General features: G+C 41.5%; 1 protein-coding gene across 1 annotated transcript in view; it reads right to left on the reverse strand.

Annotated features, from left to right (window-relative positions):
- Window positions 1–20,662, reverse strand: part of CPED1 (cadherin-like and PC-esterase domain containing 1) — a 168,605-nt gene that overhangs the window by 106,390 nt on the left and 41,553 nt on the right. The window contains exons 6-7 of the mRNA XM_010581312.1: window positions 15,156–15,262; window positions 13,161–13,236 (exon numbers count right to left, since the gene is read on the reverse strand). Coding sequence (XP_010579614.1) covers window positions 13,161–13,236; window positions 15,156–15,262 — 183 coding nt within the window. The remainder of the gene's footprint in view (window positions 1–13,160; window positions 13,237–15,155; window positions 15,263–20,662) is intronic.

Raw genomic sequence — 20,662 nt, forward strand, 5'->3', positions numbered from 1 at the left:
AGGGGAAGAGTGAGGAGTCCTCCCCCTGAGGAGGAAGGAGCAGCAGAGACAGCATGTGATAAACCAACCTCAACCCCCATACCCCTGTGTCACTGAGGGGGAAGAGGTAGAGAAAATTGGGAGTAAAGTTAAGCCCAGAAGGAGGGGAGGGGTGGGCAGAAGGTCTTTTAAGATTTGGTTTCATTTCTCATTACTCTGATTTGATTGGCAATAAATTAAACTAATTTCCCCAAGTTGAGTCTGTTTTGCTGGTGATGGTAATTGGTGAGTGATCTCCCTGTCTTTATCTCAACCCACAAGCCTTTTCTTATAGTCTTTCTCCCCTGTCCAGCTGAGAAATAGAGTGATCGAGCACCTTTGGTGGGCACCTGGCACCCAGCCAGGGTCAACCCACCACACGGGAATAAGCCAATAAACTCCCTTTAAATCATTTATTTAGCAGACTTGCTTCTGAATATGTACAAGGAACAGATCTGCTAAATTAGGTGCTATTTTTTCCATATCTTCCTTATAAAGGCACAACAGCATTTCATTATGGCAATTTCCACCCTATAAAGAGACTGGCATGTCACCATGGCAATTCACAATGGTCCCACAGCAACTACTCCTATGCATTGTTTCAGTTACCTAACTGAAGTACCTATATTAGCAAAATAGTATTCTTAGGCTTTGTCTTTAGGCAATGGAGAGAGCGCGAGACCAGTCCTTGGAGCACTAAGAGAAATACTGGCTCTGAACTGCTCTCTGAAAGGGTCTGTTTTTTCACTGACTATGCAAGAAAACTAAGCTACTTACTTGCAGCTGCAAATAATTCCCATAGCGTAAAGTTTGATCATACAGCTTTGGTGTTCAGGCAAAACCAGCATTATTAAAACACATAAAGGCTCTCCACAGTGCACAGATGACTTCAGAAATGTTTTTCTGATTTATCTCACATTGGTAAGAAGGCAAGACACAGCCCTCTGCTATTGCAACTATCTATAGAGTTATGGAGCCAAGCCCTGTTTCCCTGTATCTTGGTACTGGAGCACATCCATCGGGAACAGCCCAGCACTGTCAGACTCTTGAGTTCAAATCTCATGGCCTAGGTCTTTAAACAGCAAGACACTGATCTGTTGACTGTGAGTGGGACCAAAGTCACACAAAACCCAATGAAGCCCATGACAGCAACCTAAGCTACCCCCTTGCCAATGCTGCCTAGGGGGGCAGACAAGAGAGAGACAGGCTGTCCTACCTTGATGGCTATAGCACACAGCTGAAAGGAGGCAGAACTGTGCTTCCAGACCAAGCTCCCTATAGCATGTACACTTTTTACATTAGGCCATAGCTACGTGACAACACTAACAGAACCATGCAAAGGACAAGAATGACAGCTCTTCTCAGCTGATCATCTGAAAGCCAAATTATGTCAAAGGTGTGCATTTTGCAGCAATTGCTTTAGTTAAAATGACCATAACATTGAGAAAAGGGAAATGCACAAACCATAATTTTCTTATTTAAAAGAAAACAAATATTTCACTGAAAATAAGAACTAGGCAGCAGAAAATGGCTGTTGAGCTCATCAATCAAGAGAAAGTAGAGTGACTTTTCCTTTTTAAAATATGGTTTTAATTGTGTTGCTAAGCAACAAGTAACCAATATGGTATTAACTCACAAGATGGAGTTTGAAGAGAATGAGATGAGGTTTGTACCTACATTTACCCCCCTCAAATGAGAGTTTTAGCTGTTTTGGGGAGATAGAAAAGATTACTTTGACATTAATTCATCTGTCACTACCCAGTGGACCATTTACTGGGGCTGGATATACAAAAAAAAAATTTAAAAATGGGTAGGGACAGATAAAAAATGGAAGTGTCCTGAAATTCTCAAACTACTGGGTAGACGATCCTTAGTATTGCCCTAAGTCATTGCAATATGCCTCAACATAAAAAAAAAAGGAAACCTGGCATCTCTTAAAGAAGAGAAGGTTAAACAAATTCAGGGTGCTGGTGATTAGCATCAAGAACTAAAAATGAGGAAATGCTCGTACATTATCCCTCATGCTATAGAGCATCCTGTTTGTACAGTGCCTTGCATACCTCTGTTGGTTTTGTGTTAGCATCCACCTGGGAGTGAGCCCATCTCAGGGTGGCTGGAAGAACGAGAAGGGGAAGTGAGACTGTCACAAGGTACTTGCTCCTTTGAGATGACACACAGCATGTAACCATCAGGCAGAGTTAACAGGGAGTGACAGTCCCTCGCTTTGGAAAATCTACTTCTAGTAATCAATGAATACAATTATCATAATAATAAAGAGACATCAGTAGTGCTGAACTGCAGCACACTCAGCTGCATCAGTTCTCATGGCAACTCTTCACCTGCTCTTGCACTCAAAAGCAGCAACAGTGTTTATTAGAGCTGTAAATTTGTTAATCAACATTATCATCAATGAAAATTAGCCGGCAGTGCCTTTACTGTTTGCAGTAATTGCCATGTTTTTCCATCTTGAAATCACTCCACAAGCTGTTGTTAATTAACCAGTCCTTTTGAAGTATGTAAATAACATCAACATTTTATAACAGAAGAGGTGAGGCAGGCTCAGCAGTTGATGTGTCAGGCAGCTTAGGTAACCAAGTTAGAAAGAGTCCAAGCATCCTAGTGTCATACCCAGATTACATCCCCTCTTTCAAAAATTCAAATCTTAATATCACTAGTTTTTGTAGCAGACTCTAAAGATCAAAAGAAGAAAAAAAAAAACCCAAACCACATAAACTAGAAAAGAACATTTTCCCTTTTAAAGTGGCTATGCAGTAACTGAAAGGCTACACAGACTGCTGCCTTTCCTGAGGAGCAGCTGCAGGCTTTGCCACAAGAACCTTTTGCTGGTGCCATTTGTGACAATGCAGTGTAAAGCAGAGGACCTAAGGCCAGATACCCGCTTTCACTTAAAAGAAATGCTTCACTTCCTCAAAATTCTGGCTTGAGGAAGTTTTCTTATGCTGACATCTCTGAAATGATACCATTGAAAACACTGACAAACAGCACGACTTTACCTCTGCCTAGGGTGGTCTCCCTGATGCCATTTTGATGGGTAAGGAAGCCACCACAAGTTCTCAGCTGAATTCACACATTAGCCCTCTAACCGCAGCAACAAGTAAAACATAGATCTGAGACATAGGAACAGCTGGGAGGCACATGCGAAAGGGAGGTATAAGATCCACCAAAGCAAGTCAACACCTCCAGATCAAAAAATGAAGTACCTCTTTGTCACATGAACTGGAGGTAGATATTGTTCTGTCAACTGCAATCTCTCAAAGTACCACAGAGTCAAACAGATCAGCTGACAGCGACAACTGGTATATCTAACATAGCAGCTACACTGACAGCTAATGAGGCCTTTCAAGTATTTTAACACAGCTATGACTTCTTGCTCCCTCTCTCCCCATCTCCAGCTCCCAAGTTATTTACTTGTCTTTGGCTCAGAGTTCTGAAGTGTAACATGAGATTCAACACGTACACAATAAAGAATAGCTGATTTAAGAGTTACAATGTGTGGCTGAGCAAAAGGTTTACCAACAGCTAGAAGTACATTTGGACAAATTAAGACTTCCTGGAGCAGAGCCAGGTCAGCGCTGACACGGCTGCAGCCATGTGGACTGGTGGTAAATGGAACACTTAGGTTAACGTGAACATCTGGTGATCTGCAAAGGTAAGGAATTTAGCAGGAGAAGACCCTACTGGTTGAACTGAGTAACACTCAATTGAAACAAAAGGAAACAGAAGATGAATGAGGATGTGTCCTCTTCTTTATCCTTCCTTTTATATTATCCTTTGATGTTACAAGGAGGGTTATGATATGGTTTTGTTACTTTTTTTTTTTTTTACTTTGTTCAAGATCAAATAGGCTATATTTTATACACTTCAAACATGGAACAAGGACCGATTGAGACTATTGTTTGTGAGAAAGAGGTCATTTTGCTTCTAAAGTGCCTATCAGCTGTCAGATCTGTTAGAAACATTTCAAGAGCGCTTGAGTCACCTTGGGAGCTCCTGGTTGTTTAATGAAGCACAAAGCTAGAGATGTGACAAAACATAACTAAGGTGCTGTGCTTTGTTCTGAGCCCAGCACATTGTTCATTTCTTTCATAAAGGACATTGTAAGCTCAGTACATTTGTACTTGCAGAGTCTTCATCCAATTGCTTTTCTTTTTAGCAGGAAAAACATCACTTCAGAAAATAAAAGTACATTAATCCTGAAAAGTATACAGGAGACTTTCCATCTGCATAGAAGCCTTCCGAACTTCTTCCTGGATTTTCATAGTGATAGTCTGTCTCTAGCAGGAGCCTGAATTCTCTTGCACAGAAAAAAAAAAGGAGAATTATAGTCACCTCACGACATTTCTCAGCAGTTTCTGCAGCGCAATATTCAGGAACGACTGAAAACAGGTCCTCTCTGTAAGCCTTGCAGGTTTGCTCTCTGACAGGGCACCTCGGTGAGTTAGAAGAACTTCGTATTACATCCTGTGTTGGAATTATCCATCTGCCTGACCGGTGTGGGCTGCTGGAGCACAAAGAGTTTATTTCTGATACAGACCGGGCAAGTTGCATTGCTACAACCTGGTCCTCTTCTAGTATTTACAGCTGGGCAATTTTCCAGCCTTTGAAGGTTGAAAAGGTGTGTTACACAGCTGCAAAGATTTCTTCACAGCAGGATATGTTTAAAAAGCTTTCATAGAGTCTTAGGAAGACTTCCGAGCACCTCCAGGACTAGGGGATTTTTGATCAAAATAAAGCCTACTATCTTTATAGTACCTTTTGCTCAGTCATGTATACCAACCTGCTCTAAGCTGCATAACCATGAAAGTAATGAGCATTAAAAGTGCATTTTTTTCATTTTTCAGTGTTGATCTTGGAGGATGCATGATTTCAGTTGAACTACTGCCACTACATGCCTTGAGGTCATTGCAGGCTTGTCACAGAAAGCAGACCTATTCCATTTAATTGCCTCCTGTTATCCATTTGACCTATTGGATGAAAAGACTCTGAAACAAAGATTAGTACTCTCCTACGGCTTACACATTATGCCTTGGGGTTGCTAAAGAAAGAGAGAGAACCTTTAACACTCAGTTTTATAACCTATGCATTTAGAAAAGGGTGGCTGTGAAACCCAAAGCAGATACTGAGTTTTTGAAGGAAGCTAGAAAGACTAGGGGCAGACATGGCCCCCAGTGAAGTCCTGGCAAAGTTTCCATTGATTCCATAGGAGTATGATTTCTTGCTTGATACTTAACTCTCCTGCGATGGTTTTGGCATGTTATAAGCTTCATTTGCGATGTGCACATTGCTGCAGGTTCAATATCCCACCCACTACTGACTACTGATCTAGCTGTCCTTAAAAGGTTTTCATATTAAAAAAAAAAATGCAGTGATCCCTCCCTCTGTAATACAGTTAATCTCAAAGCAACCCACCCCGAGTATTCAGAATGGAGAAATTTCAAAGTACTAGTCATTCCTGGAAATTTAAACTATCTAAAATACGTTTAGTATAAAAAAAGTTTCTAGTAAAGCAAATGTAGAGGGAAAGGAATTTAAACTGTGGGTTGGAATGCAGCGAAATTCATGCTAGAAAACACCTGTGAAGTTTCAGAGTTAAAAAGACAAAATGATGACAGTGCATCACTTTAAAATGTATGTGTTATTTATTTTCCCCTTTAAAAACATCAGTAAATACAGCTTCAGTTTAGAGTAATCATTTACCATTTTTTTTGCTTCTCTGTTTCAGCAGGTGCTTGGAGAACACTACTTACTAAATACAGTGTTAGCTTCTTCATTCATAAAGCATCCTCACAATTAAAAGATAAGGGGCTTTTTTTTCAATATTTTCCAGAACAGCTGCTGCTTCTGTGTGTATCCTTCATACTAGAACATAAATTTACAGATAAGCTATAAAAGTCTGGAAAAAGCAACTCAGTGGAAATGCTGGCTTTTACATGATTAGAGCCACAGCTACAACTCTGTACTAGTAACAGGGTAGAATATAGAATAGTATAGACCAAGTAATTAAATTCATCTAGCTGCTTTACTTCTTTTCAGTCTCCTTGTATTTGCTGTTATTACAGAAGAACATTTTTTGTCCTAGCTGAGATCTGACCCTGTTGTAAAACAAAGAAAACCCTGCCCCATGTAGTTCATAATAAAAATTAACTCAAAAGAATTGGATGCTGATTTTATTAGCCATTCTTGAGGCTCTTAGACACTTCAGTAGCAGAAAGGTAATAGGCACAAAACTGATCACAACTTGCATGCAGACATTTATAAGGGCCAGATGGCAAAAGAAATGCATCCCCCTATAAAGAAGCATGTTCCTGTCACAGACATGTTGAATTATTACAACAGAAAATACATTTAATCCATAATTTCCCTCTTACATAGGTGGTCCCACTGGGCCTTGCTTCCTCATCTCACCACCGTTCCTGCTGACTCTAGAGTAACCCAGGGATGCTAGGCAGGGGGAGAGGAAACCTGGTGCAGGGTTAGCACCAGACAGTAAACATGTCACATAGTGAGAGCACAGTCACACAGCTGGACTATCTTGGCTCTCCCACCCAATTTCATAGGGTCTCGTCTATCCCAAGACCTTCTGAGTGATTACCACTGTTGGCCACCCCTGCAGGTGACCAGGTGAGCACGCAAGGCTGGTAGACACTCAAAGTCTCTGCACTAGTGACATTAATGAAAAGAAACACAGAAGGAAGGCATACAGCAAAAGTATTACTTTGAAAAGAATCAGTGATCTGGATGGGTAGAGAAAACAGCTATGCATGGCACAGGCTGGGCCATGGAAGAGATGAAGGAAGACAAATGCTTATGTGAAAAGACAGACTAGTCTGGATTGCTTAGTGTTGTGGTTTAAACCCAACGGGTAACAACGCACCACGCAGCCGCTCGCTCCCTCCCTCCCCCCGCCGGCCACGGTGGGATGAGGAGAAAATACAAAGAAACGCTCGTGGGTCGAGACAAGGACTGTGAGGGACCACTCACCACTTATGGTCACGGGCAAAAGACAGGCTCAAGTTGGGGAAGAAACAAACTCAATTTCATTTGTTACCAACCAAACAAAACAAGGACATTAGGAAGCAACCCCAAACCTTAGAAGACCTTCCCCCCTCCCTCCTCCCCGCCTCAGCCCCACTCCCGGTTCTCCCTCCCTCCTCCTCCCCCCGGCGGCGGCGGCGGCGCAGGGGAACAGGGGCTGGGGGCTGGGGTCGGTTCCTCCCCCCTTGTCTCTGCCGCTCCTTCCTCCTCGGGGGGAGGACTCCTCACCCGGCCCCTGCTCCACCGGGGGGTCCCTCCCTCCCGCGGGAGACAGTCCTCCACCAACTTCTCCAAGGGGAGTCCTTCCCGCGGGCTGCAGGCGGGCACCGGCTCCCCCGCTCCCCTCCGTGGGCTGGGGGGGGGACAGCCTGCCATCTTGCCTCACGGCGGGCTGCGGGGGCATCAGCCTCCTCCTCCCCTCAGCCTGCCATCTTGCCTCACGGCGGGCTGCGGGGGCATCAGCCTCCTCCTCCCCTTCCTCCCTGACCTGGTGTCCGCAGAGGGGTTCCTCTCCCATCCCGACCCCCTCTCTGCGGCAGGTTCCCCCTCTTCCCTCTGTTCAGGTGTTCCCGCCGTCGCTGGCGGGCTCGGCCTGGCCCAGAGGCGGGGCCCCCTCCCAGCCGGGGAAGAAGCTTCTGGCAGCTTCTCACAGGAGCCTGCCCTGCCGCCTCTCCCCCGCTACCGAAAACCCACCACACAAACCTGAAACACTTAGGGGACAGGAGAATCAGGGAGGCAACACTATAAGCATTTCCACTGCTTTCCCAGGCAAAACCTGTCAAAGAGAGTGTTTGCTGTGCGTACGTCAGGTGCCTTTCTTGCGCCCAAAACTGGAGCGGGGCAATCCTGCTCACATTATGGACCTTAGTCCTCTCCATCTCTCAGCTGAGAGTAGTTCCAGGAGGCAGCCAAGCCTAGTTCTCAGCCCACCTGGGCTGGGATACAAAGTATGAACACCTGAAATCTCTTTGCCAGTCATTCTTCAACCTCAGAGAGCTTCTAGGCAACAGCTGCAGCTTTTGCTGACCTGAGCAATAAATGCCAGGAGCCTTCCTTAATCATTCAATAGCTATACCAGAACCTCTTCATGGCCCAAGTCTCATGTAGTGAGCAGACATCAGGCACCCGATTAAAAACTGGGCCAAATGCCCTGCAAAAGCAGGAGTGAAACTAATATGCTCAGGCTGAAGCACTTATTGGTGTCTTCCGTGCTGAATTTTAAGGTCCATTACCATTCTTATGCCTCATCACAAACCCACTGCCACATGTGCCCATCCTCCAGCAACACCTTCTCTTACTCAATATTTGCACACGTCATGTATTTTTTACCTTTTTGCTCCTCTAAACTCTTCTTCTGGTCTGATTTTCCTAACTTTTTTTATTTTCCCAGCCTCTCTCCTGTCTCCTAAAAGCAGTCATCACTGGTATGTGCATAATTTTTGCCCCCATACAGACAGAACCAATCTGAGTTTTCAGACTGACAAAAAGATTATCCACTGAAGAGACAAAGCAAAGAAACAAGCACTGACCTGATATTTTCTACAACTAATTTTCTTTCCTATATTGATACAACAGAGGCGTGAGAAAAGGCATGCTCTCTTAAATACAAAACCTAGCAGCTTTAGAGTTGCATGACAACAGAGAACAACATTTTTTAAAAAAATAATCTTCACCCTTGTACCCACTGCTTATCAGTATCAACACTGTCATACCCACAGTAAATTCAGTGATCCCATCCTCTCCGCCTTGCTGCCTGATACTTCTTTCTACGACTTAGAGTGTCTTTAATTAGATCACATAATTCTTAGAGCAGCAACTTTGTATTTTCACTTTTACAGGAAATTGCTTTGCTCGTTGGGGGCTGACTAAATGACAAACACAGTAATAACAAACCAACTGATCCTCTTCAACGGGAATTGCAGAGAAGCCCTGTTGACTCAAACACGCAAGAGTGAAATTACATGACTGGTTTGAAAGGAAACAAACTCTTCTGTGGAGGAAATACTGAAGAAAACCATTCTTCCCCTGAATAATTTTAAAATTGAGGATCAAACAAATCCTAATAATTGACAACTTTGCTGTTGTTGGAAAGAAAGGCCTGTCGGAAGATGCAAGCAAAAGAAAGAAGTGGAAAGAGCTGGCTTTGTCAGGTGAATGGAAGGGGAGGAGAGTATCTGAAATCCTGGCTCTAGAAGTTTGCTTTAACTTATGCCTTTTTGTCTTCTTAACCTGAAATCAAATAATTTACCGTTCTGATTCTAATTTCACCTTCTATAGGTGAATTTCACTCATAGTAAATTAGATGTCACATATTCAGTGATACTGAATGGGATTCATTTCCAGGTTGAGGCACTTTGAGGTCTGGTCTATACAAAGATGACCCCCTGTGTGCCACAGTCTAAGTTCCCTTTCCTGTCAGGGGATGTCAGTGTAGTCTATACAGTCAGCATGGAGCAATTCAGCTAACCCTAAATTATGCTGAAAGTAGATGCTCTTTTGGGCTTGCTCACTCTAAACTGTACTTCTGTTAATTTTGGGAGCTTAGATACCAAGTATTAAATTCAGGTATCCACACGTAGACATCTGTTGCCATCTAGGACACCACAGGATATCCCTCTGAGCCTCCAGCTGCTGGACCAAAAAGGTTCTGTGCCAAATCTGCCCATCCTACTGGGCATCCTGGACTCTCCATGGTGTCTCAAGTGGCATGAGACCCTTGTGTTGAAACAGCTACCTCAGCCCTTAGGACACATGCTGATGTGGAGAAACCTAGATTTAAGAGACGTTTGGTTTTTTTTTTTTTTACTTTAAAACACTGCAGCTAATTCAGGTACAATATCTTTATTACTGGTAAACTGAAAGGTGAGGGGTGGGCCTTCTTCCATCTGAAAGTCCTTCAGCAGACTGCTAGAATAATCCTCCATTACTGGGTGGGTAGGACCCAGACCCCTGCACACATACTACGTTGATTTCAGTGGGATTTCAGCATAAGTCAGAAGGGCTTTTCACTTTGTCAGGAAAGCACTAATAATATAAGTATGGAATAAGATATTTACAAATGGCCCTTCCCTAAAGAGGCGGTGTGGTGGATACCAGGTGCTCACCAAAGCCACTCGCTCAGTCCCCTCCTCAGCTGGGTGGGGAGACAAAATATAACAAAAAGCTTGTGGGTTGAGATAAAGCCAGGGAGATCACTCACCAATTACCATCACCAGCAAAACAGACTCAACTTGGGGAAATTAGTTTAATTTATTGACAATCAAATTGGAGTAGGATAATGAGAAAAAAACCCAAATCTTAAAACACCTTCTGCCCACCCCTCCCTTCCTCCTGGGTTTAACTTTACTTCCAAATCTCTCTACCTCTTCCCCCTCAGTGACACAGGGGAATGGGGGTTGAGGTTGGTTTATCACATGTTGTCTCTGCTGCTCCTTCCTCCTCAGGGGGAGGACTCCTCACTCTTCCCCTGCTCCAGCATGGGGTCCCTCCCACAGGAGATAGTTCTTCATGAACTGCTCCAGTGTGGGTCCTTTCCACGGGCTGCAGTCCTTCAGGATCAGACTGCTCCAGCATGGGTCCCCCACAGGGTCACAAGTCCTGCCAGCAAACCTGCTCCAGCGTGGGCTCCTCTCTCCACGGGGCCACAGGTCCTGCCAGGAGCCTGCTCCAGCGTGGGCTTCCCATGGGGTCACAGCCTCCTGTGGGTATCCACCTTCTCCAGTGTGGGGTCCTCTCCGGGCTGCAGGTGGATATCTGCTCCACCGTGGACCTCCATGGGCTGCAGGGGGACAGCCTGCCTCACCATGGTCTTCCCCATGGGCTGCAGGGGAATCTCTGCTCCAGTGCCTGGAGCATCTCCTCCCCTCCTTCTTCATTGATGTTGGTGTCTGCAGGGTTGCTGCTCTCTCATATTCTCACTCCTCTCTCCAGCTGCTCTTGCACAGGGGTTTTTTTTCCCCTTCTTAAATATGTTCTCCCAGAAGCACTGCCACCATTGCTGATGGGCTCGGCCTTGGCCAGCGGCAGGTCCAACTTGGAGCCGGCTGGCATTGGCTCTGTTGGACATGGGGGAAGCTTCTAGGAGCTTCTCACAGAAGCCACCCCTGTAGCCCCGCCACTACCAAAACCTTGCTATGCAGACCCAATACACCAAAACAGCTTAACAGACCACATACACAAAGTGGCTTGTACCACAGTTTATGGACACCAGTGAAAATGTGCATATTTTAAGGAGGAATCTCTGTGTGTGGTGAGCACCTCTTGTGTTTGTGGTTTTGTGGTACCAAAATAATAAAACCACTGCAATTGGCCTTTCTCCAAGTAGCAGGGCAAGCCAATGTCTTTTAAAGGTACTCTGTTACAATATGAGTAGGACATACCAGTTCCTGAAGTCCTTGAAATTTTTAGAAATCTGCTCAGTTTTTTTCTGAAGCTGGTACTATATCTAATATAGTATTATTCTATTTCATTCTATTCTATTCTATGAATACTCTAATTCACTTTTCAGTGCAAGGGAATCAAGGTATTAGGCATCACTGAAGACATACTTAAAAGTCAGCCAAAAAAGAATATATCCCTTACCTGGTGTAATATGACTTCATGATAAAGGACTCTCATGGGACTGGGATAGATGTTTATTATACTGCATGTTCATTATGATCAGTTTTTACAATGTACTGCACCAGGAAAATGTAAATGTCCAATTTAAACTGACCCTCAACATACAGTTCTTTAAGGGAAACACTTCACATCATAGGTTTTAAATATTGATCAATCTTTAAATGAAACAGTACAAAAATTAAAAGGGAAAATACTGTATGCTTAGGTTAGGAACCACCTAACCTCAACTTTAGTCAAGCATCCAAATGTCAGGTATTTAATCTAAGCTACTTGTCTAGGCTCCATTTACAGTCAGTGGTGAAAGATAATTGGGTAGTAATTACCTGCAGAGGCTAATTCAACACACCTATTTTAAACACATATTTTAGGTTAAAATGAAGTAGTGTTTATAGGTGCCCCTCTCTCTCCACTGACTTAAGGGGAATACTGCTGCAGAAGACACCTAACATCTAAATGAAAAGAGTTGTAATGAATCCTTTCCTTATGTGCTAAATATAGCACATATATAAAAGGCAAAAAGGGAGAGGAGAGGAGGGGAGGGGAGGGGAGGGAAAGGAAAGGAAAGGAAAGGAAAGGAAAGGAAAGGAAAGGAAAGGAAAGGAAAGGAAAGGAAAGGAAAGGAAAGGAAAGGAAAGGAAAGGAAAGGAAAGGAAAGGAAAGGAAAGGAAAGGAAAGGAAAGATCAGACTGATCAATCTTGTGTATTTGTCTGTAAACAAGGCTAAACACTAATGGAATAAATGTGGGGTTGGTTGTTAGTGGATTACAAAAAAAAAAAAAAAAGACAAAATTTCTTATCAGCAAAGTTTATGTAGTGAAGATAGATCATAAATCCAAAATAGCATTGATGCTGGATATTTAGTAGTGTAACTGAGATCATAACGTGTCCCTTTGTAGTTTAAATAGACCTAATATGGTGCACAACAGTATTTTCCAGTTTCTATTCAAAGCTGAATTTCACCCATAGTAAAGTAGAATTCTCTGGCAACTTGCCCATAACCTTTAAACTCTTCTGGTTGATGATCTTAATACACAAAGGCTTTTTATCAGTAAACTGTGTCTGGACGGGAACCAAACTCTGACTCCTACTCCTTCTCCATGCCACAACATTTTTGTAAAGCTGAACAAACTTATTACACCGAACCCAGGGCTTTGAAGTGTAAACACCAATACACTATATTAACACAAAACAGTCCAAAAATAAGACACTTAGAGCCAAATTATTTCTGCAGTATGCAATAGCTAAACAATGCAATATCTTTACCTGAAAAGATACTGCATAACTGTAATCAGTATTTAAGTGGTGTCTGAGATCGATTATCATTCTTGTTTCATTTTTCCCCCCCTATGCATTCATGACTAAAAATAAAAAGGAATTGTAAGCCTGACAGTCTCATTTCAGAGACTTCCTGTGACAACTATTAAAAGACCATCATCACATATGCAGATTTTAAGAAATTAGGTTACCTGAAAAGGCTTTTTTTATCTGGCATAATCCCTCTTTTCTGCAAAGGAAATGCTGGATTTCTGGAAGTAGGTTTACCTGTATATAAAAAGAGAGGTTTTAATGATTTCATTCAGAAAAGTGCTTTTTTTCCTGGAGCCTTCAATTGGTTTGTGTTTAATTTATCAGAGACACCTCATGTGCAAAACTGTCAGTGTCAAAAGGGAATGACAACTTTGCCATCCCTGCAACGTGGGATAATGAAGTTAAAGTGTGCGGTCTTCCTCCATGGCCATCACAAACCAAAATTTTAGACTTATGGCTCTCCTCCTGCCTGCTGAGTTTTCACCCCTTCCCTGCCCCCTTTTCAGTTTCTGCAGCTTCTCTGTTCTCTGCCAGTTATCAATCACTGTCTCTCCCTGCATGGAATTAGCCTATGCCTCTTGAATTGCTGTGCTTGAGAACAGTGGTAACCTAACGTAGCTAAACCACATCCAGGCTCTGCAACAAAGAACTGTGTTGCACCATGGTATGGACATGCCAGCAGCGAGTAATGTTAGTCCAATATTTAAAGTTATCCGGCGATATGGGCCATCTGGTTTAAGTCCCTGCTGTGCTGCAGACTTCCTGAGAGAACTTGGACAATTCCTTTGATCACCTTGAGTCTCAGTTTTTCATGTGTGAAACTTCTGGACATTGCAGAGTGCTCTAAGGATTATTATATTGCACAGTGTTAGAGGCTCAGATATGATAATATGGGTAGAATAAGCAAAAAGCAGTTTGCAGAAGCCTGGGGTGTTTTTATGACCTGAGAGCTGAACCCAAAGAATGTATACTTCTAGCAAACTGGAACTGCTATAAAAATTTCACTTTGGATACACCTAGATAAGGCATCCTGTCCCAGGGAACCCCAGTGTACATGCTCCTAGCTCTGACTTTTGTGGACAGGCAGTCATTTTTCGTATCCTCATGAACTTCACACCTGAACCATATAACAGTATCTTTACCATTTAACAGTAGCTCTATTTCTCCCAGTCCATCAAGTAGGAGTCTGTACCTTTGGGTGCTGCCATTATTATGTATGTCATTTTACTTGAAATACAAGCCAAACTGTATCCATAGTTTGGTCACATTTTTGCAAAGAACGACCTCAGTTTAAATAAGTCACTTACATATTTTTACCAACAGGTCAGGTGCTTATTTAGACATTTGCATATCTAAGTAACCTAAACTGTGCCCACAACATGCTCAAGTGAAAAAAAAAAAAGCAGTCCTGAAAATACCAAGAAATATTGGCACCACTGATGCTTTGGACTGTGAGTAAGCAGAATGCAGTGCCAGAGCAAGGAACTCACATGAAGGCCCTGAAGGAGGACACTGGTCCAGCTTGCACATTATCAATTGTAGGAGCACTGTCACTGTTTGGAAAGGTGCGTAAATTATGTTTACAAGGGAGCAATTACATCAGATGAAACTCAATAGTGATATGTGAAGGCTAAATTAGTCCAGCTTTATCTTCTGCCTATGCTATTATTCTGAAATATTGCATGCATTTGCTAGTTGTTTCTCCCCATTTCTAAATTCTGTTTTCTAATGGGGTAAATTGCTTAAATTTCCCTTGACTTCTGTAGATGCCTTTGCTGCCTGACATGCTGGTTGAGAGTGGCCAAGAACGGAAAAGTTCAAGCTAAAGAAGATGAAAAGAAAACTTGACACTCAGTTGTAACAATTTTCAGTATTTACACTGAAATACTTACCTCCAAAATAACATACTATGTCCAAATGAAAAATTGCTTTTGATCACTGGGTGTCATATAAAGAAGAATGAAATGTTGGTATCTGACAAGTATTTCTCAGTAGATAGGATACTTGAAAAAACGTTTTTTATTGCTGTTAAACCATGCTGCTGCAGTATAAAATAAGCATTAGATGCTTTTTTTTTTAAATGAGTGAGTGCTGAAAATTTGGGCTAGCTGTGTCCTCTCATTCCCACGAAGGATAACACAATAATCTCTTACCTTCTGGAATAACTCTAGATGATGCAAGTCTTCTATTTGAATGCAGCCAGTACCATCATTTTTTCTGGAAGATAAGCAGATCAGAAGATCCCAAGGGCTTGTACCACCTATCAGGAAAGAAAAGAAGCATACTGAAAAAGAATGCAATTCCTATTTGAACAAAAAATACTTAGAGCCAAATCCTGAGGAACAGCAAACTGTTGGAGTGCTAAGTACATGAACAGCTACAGGTGGCAGAAGGGAAAAAGACATATTCACTACCACAGTTCAACCTTTGGAACTATATTTAGGTATTTCACAATTAGCACCTCCTGTTGTACCTGCCTACTGATGTCCAGTCCCCTGGTGTTTGACCTGTTTAGCATTCAGAAATGAAAAAGCTCAATAACATGGTGCTGCTTTAATTTGTTGTTTGTTTTTTATTTCTGAACTCCTCAGCATGCACACTTATAACACACATCCACTATATGCAGTGTGATCTTCTGAGGTCTTTCATTATGGGGAAGTAAATTTTACAGAAAGTAATACTGGTCATGCTATTGCAAACAGTGGGAATTTCTAGCCTGAATTTTGGTGTAGCGGCTTCCTAAATATTAGACACCGGATTGCCAACACGTAGAACTGGTGTACAAGTGGGAACTAAGTTGTGCTGAGCAAGTAGCTAGCTTCTGAGCTAGCTCTGATGCTTCCTTTCTGGGGTGAAGCTGACCTGTGGGACCATGGGGTTCTATTACCAGGAAACAACACCAGAGTCAGAGATGGCTGCTTGAAGAAGAGACAAAACTAAATTGCACCAATTAAAACACCATTGTGGATTAGAAGGTACAAATAGGTCTTGGAGTTTGCCCATATCACAGCATGTGATGTGGTGTAGAAATGCCAGTGTAGCTTCAAACGAGCTTGGTCAACTCCCTCAAGTGGTTATTTGCTTTCTTCTGTATACAGCCTTCGTAATCTGGAGTAGTTAGAGGTAGTGGCATCTCTCAAAAGATTAACAGAATCACTACATCTGTTGAGGACACTGTGAATATGTTTAATAAAGGGTAAATCATTTCAGTGACAGTATGACAATTAGAAATAAAGAACTTCCAAACAGAAAGGGCAGCGAGGGAAGCTGTACAGCATCCAAGGCAGGATATAGCATCAGGCCAAAGCTCTCTGCAGGACAGCTATTTCAGTGACTGGTTGGTTGGTTCTTTTTCCCAAGGTTGGGGAGATTACATGCATTTTATTCTATTTTGTGCTCTCCATCTGTGAGATACCTTCCTAATTTTATTAGATTATCCCCTAAATTTTGTCCCACTGATGGCCCACAAAGAGAGTTATTTTGGCCGAATTCCCCCTCCAAAATGTAATTTTTTCCTATCACAACCACAATCACAAATGCCAAGGAGAGTGAAGATTTCACTTAAGGGGATTTAACACTCAATTTACGTTAAGTACAGTAATGAACTCATTGTGCAGAATGGGTCCAGGACTATGAAAGTAACTATCACCTTTTTTTATGTTTATAAGCAGTGTGATAAAAATAAAGAGATTAATTTTTCAGTTACGCTGCATGCATTACTGTAAAGAATTCTTCGATTTCACATTATGAGAACCAGTATAATTAAGGCATGTGAGATATAGGCAAGACAGATTCACTACATGATCCTTTGTGAAAGAAAGAAACAAAAAACTACAGGTAGATAAAAATGGCACTGATATAGCAAATAAATGAAACATTAAAGAAACGTACAAGCAAATACTTCATTTTAGTGCAAAAGATTGACAGGGTTAACAACCTACTCGATGACCTCACCAGCTATGTAATTATCAGATAAGCAAGATGTTAGGCCTTTGCCTAGTAAACACCTTTGAATAAATCATTATAATTACATATAAAGCACAATGCCTAGCTGTGTGCAAATTGAAAGGGAGCTGGAGAGAACTCCATTTCTCAGAAGCAGTTCATTTCCTTCCCTTGTTTATTGTTACACATCCTGACCAGGGATGAATTTGAACCCTGACTCCAAAGGATACGCTGCACTGTGTATCATTTGCCTTTAGGACACAGCAGAGTGATCAATATGAATGTACTGAAGAGATGAAAAGGGAAAAGGGCCCTCAGACCTAGCGTGTTTCTGAGCCAGTGCCCAGGAAGTAGAACAGTTAACTGCTAGGAACAATTTTTCGGGAGGGTTTGAATGCCTGCCATTATCTGTGTTTTCTGTTTAGAGTAATTAGACATCTAGCCAATTATTTCAGTACAGAACAATCAGAACTGAAACATGTCTATTTATAGAGAACAGGAGACTTCCTACTAGAAAAACAGTGTACACCTAGTGCTATCTCTCAGATTCAGGCTGGCAGAGCAGTACGACTTCTATTTAAATGGATCAATACATTCCTCATCAACTACGCCTGAAAAAATGTTCTTGGAAAACAAAAATAAAAGAGGCATGTATTACAACAGTTACTTAGTTCTGGAACAGAGTCCTCTGAATAGATATAGCCTAGAAATTGCCCGTGACATTCCTCTCACAGCTTAACTTTTGTGGAAAATGAACATCTATGATCATGAGACCATGAGTCTGTCTCCCTTCTGCAAATGTAATAATTATAAAACTGTATCTCAGCGAAAAAGTGCTAGTGTTGTTAATATTCCAGTAACACCAAATGGTCCAGGCAAAGGTTCCCAAGCTGTCAGGCACTGTATTTTAACACAGAAGAAGATCCCTTTCACAGAAATGATTTCTAAAGTAAAGCAACATAACAACGTGAGCTAAAACATTCTACAATACAAGAGAAAGGAAGAACAAAAGTGACAGTAATAACACGAGTCATCTGCACAGAAAAACTTGTGTTTCAAAATGTTTTTAGAGATGGTTAATGAAGAAGCATTAATAATGCCCATATTACTCCATCTTCAATATAATCACACTGTTTTGCTGGTTTCCTGCAGACCACGCCAGAAGCAGGATTTGACAGGACATTTGAAGTGGAAAGTTAAAATGGATACTTCATATCTGAACAATTAAACTGCTAGCAATTTGCATGAAGCTTTTTCCAGCAAACCAGTGGAGCTCAGCATGCAGGAGCAGTAGACCAGCTGAACAGTATGAAATCCCACCTCAGGGAGATAGTCTTTACTGCTTTGTCTTTGCATTTGGAAGAGTGGTAACTTAAGATGAGAATATGCAATTGTATGTTCATCCCCTCTCTGAGCATCTTTTCAAACCAAGATTTTTTAGTTCAGCCAGTTAATTAAGGCCTTGCCTACACAAGGAATGTCCACCTGCAGAATTACATCTCATTATGCAGGCAAAGTGAGCTTAATGTGGATACAGTTTATGCTGGGAGCATGATGCTTTTATTTATCTGTCTTTTTTGCCATCTCCTTCCCCCTCCTCTCCTCCAGTCTTTGCAGCTCCATCTTGCAGTCCCATCTTAAAAGGTGTTTGTGTATCTGAGACGTGTATCATCTCATGCTTACCTCAGAATAACAACCTGAGTTGCTAATCCAAGAATCAGTAGTACAGCGCACTTTGATTCCAATCTGCTGTGACCACCTGTAATTACTCTTATTCTGAATGAGTCAAAGTACATGCTATTCAATTCAGAGAGCAACAGGTTTCAAGTGAAAATTGATATAATGTACAAATTAAAATTTTCAACAAGATACCACTGTTTTCGTTGGCTTTGACTCTGACTTGTCACTTGGAATAATTAAAATGGTTCATGTGGAAAAATAATTTAAAAGATAATTATCTAGGGAGAAAAACAAACATGTTTTTTAGCGGCAGTGGAAACAGCAATGCAGAGACCAATAAAAACATTTACCTTTTTCTATAAAAATATTCTGCAGAGAGTTTTTGTATTCTGATATCATAGATCAAAATGAACAGAAACAAAATGAGAACTGTAGGATTTAGTGGGGTTTTAAGCTTACAACATATATATTTTATAGATGAACTTCAAGAATTTCTGAAGGTGATTTCTAAAATTAAGTGATCTGATTCCAGTCTTTGAAATTATCATGTTGTCCCCATAAACTATGGCATTGGGGGCTGGATTTTGCAGGAAAACTCTTAGATGCATGCAGCTCCATGGAGTTTTTAAACTCTTATGCTTATACACAGAAAAATATTCTGTGATTTAATGAAATGAGTAAATTTCATCTCAATACCATAGCTTGAAATTTCATTTTTCAGTGTTAAGGTCCCCACTCTGATATTTTGAAATGAAATAACTTTGAAAATCAAATATGCTTTTCATCTTTTATGCTCATCTTCCTGTACTTCATTCATTCTGGGAAATGAAAAGGCTGGTCAGCTTTATTGTTATTTTGATTTCTAGTCAATTTGCAATTTTGCACTTGCTCTCCCTATCACCCTAAAATTAATCCATTTACGAGCACTAGATGATCAGATGACAAGAAACAGCCAGTATTTGTTTGTCAAGAATGTATCATGTAAAACTAGCCCAATTTCTTCTGACAGAGTAACTGATTCAGTGAACAAACGAAATAGTAGCAATGAAACAGCTTGACTTTAGTAAGTCTTTAGACACTGTTTCCACATAACATACCTACAAGGTGAGTGCACAGCTGTTTGAAAAAATGAAGTCTACATTATCAAAGTGGATTTTTTTTGGAGCAGAGCCTCAAAGGATACCTTACTGTATACTCAGTTCTGCTCAAATTTTTCAGTAACAAATTGAATGATGGAATAGCAAGTGCATTTAGAAACAGCAAATGACACGAAGTTGAGAGGAAGTATAAGTACTTTGGAAGACATGAGCAGAATTCAAAATAATTTTGATAAATGGTCCAAATTCAACCAGAGGAAATTAAAAACAAGTTAAAGGTGCCATAGTTCAGAAGGAGAAATCAGAAGGACAGATACAATCGGCCAGAGAGCACTACTGAAGAAACAGACCAGATTCATAAACTGTGTATGAATTAACAACATAATACTGTTGCAACATCCCCGTCCCCAAATATAAATAACTTTTGAGTTGTTGGCAAGGATTTATTGGTGCTGAAAGAGTTGAATCCTGCCCTTTAGAATTGCAGTTTGAATTTATTCTATGTCAGTTCCCCACAGAATTCTACATAATAGGGTCTATTTCATGATAATCGTAACCCCGCAGACATTAAGAATTGTAACCAAACCTGTTTATGAGTGTTATGTAGAAGGAACAGGGGGTATCCTTCTGTTGCAGTTGGTGTTGGTCACACCTCACCACTAATGCTGTTTCCCAGTTTTGGAAAACACAGTTTCAGTGGAGGGTTACAAGAAGGAGGTAGGTTTTGGAAGACCTTGTACTGGGTCTGACTGGGATGGAGTTAATCCTCTTCCTAGCAGCCCGCACAATGCTGTGTTTTCGATTTGTTACCAAACCAGTGTTCATAATGCACCAGTGTTTTAGCTATTGCTGAACAGTGCTTGCACAGTGTCAGCACCCTCTCTGTGTCTCACTCTGACCTGCAGCAAGGAGGCTGGGGGGGCAAGAGGCTGGGAGGG

The sequence above is a fragment of the Haliaeetus leucocephalus genome, unplaced genomic scaffold, assembly GCF_000737465.1.
Source record: "Haliaeetus leucocephalus isolate CR32 unplaced genomic scaffold, Haliaeetus_leucocephalus-4.0 Scaffold763, whole genome shotgun sequence".
Taxonomy (NCBI): Eukaryota; Metazoa; Chordata; class Aves; order Accipitriformes; family Accipitridae; genus Haliaeetus; species Haliaeetus leucocephalus.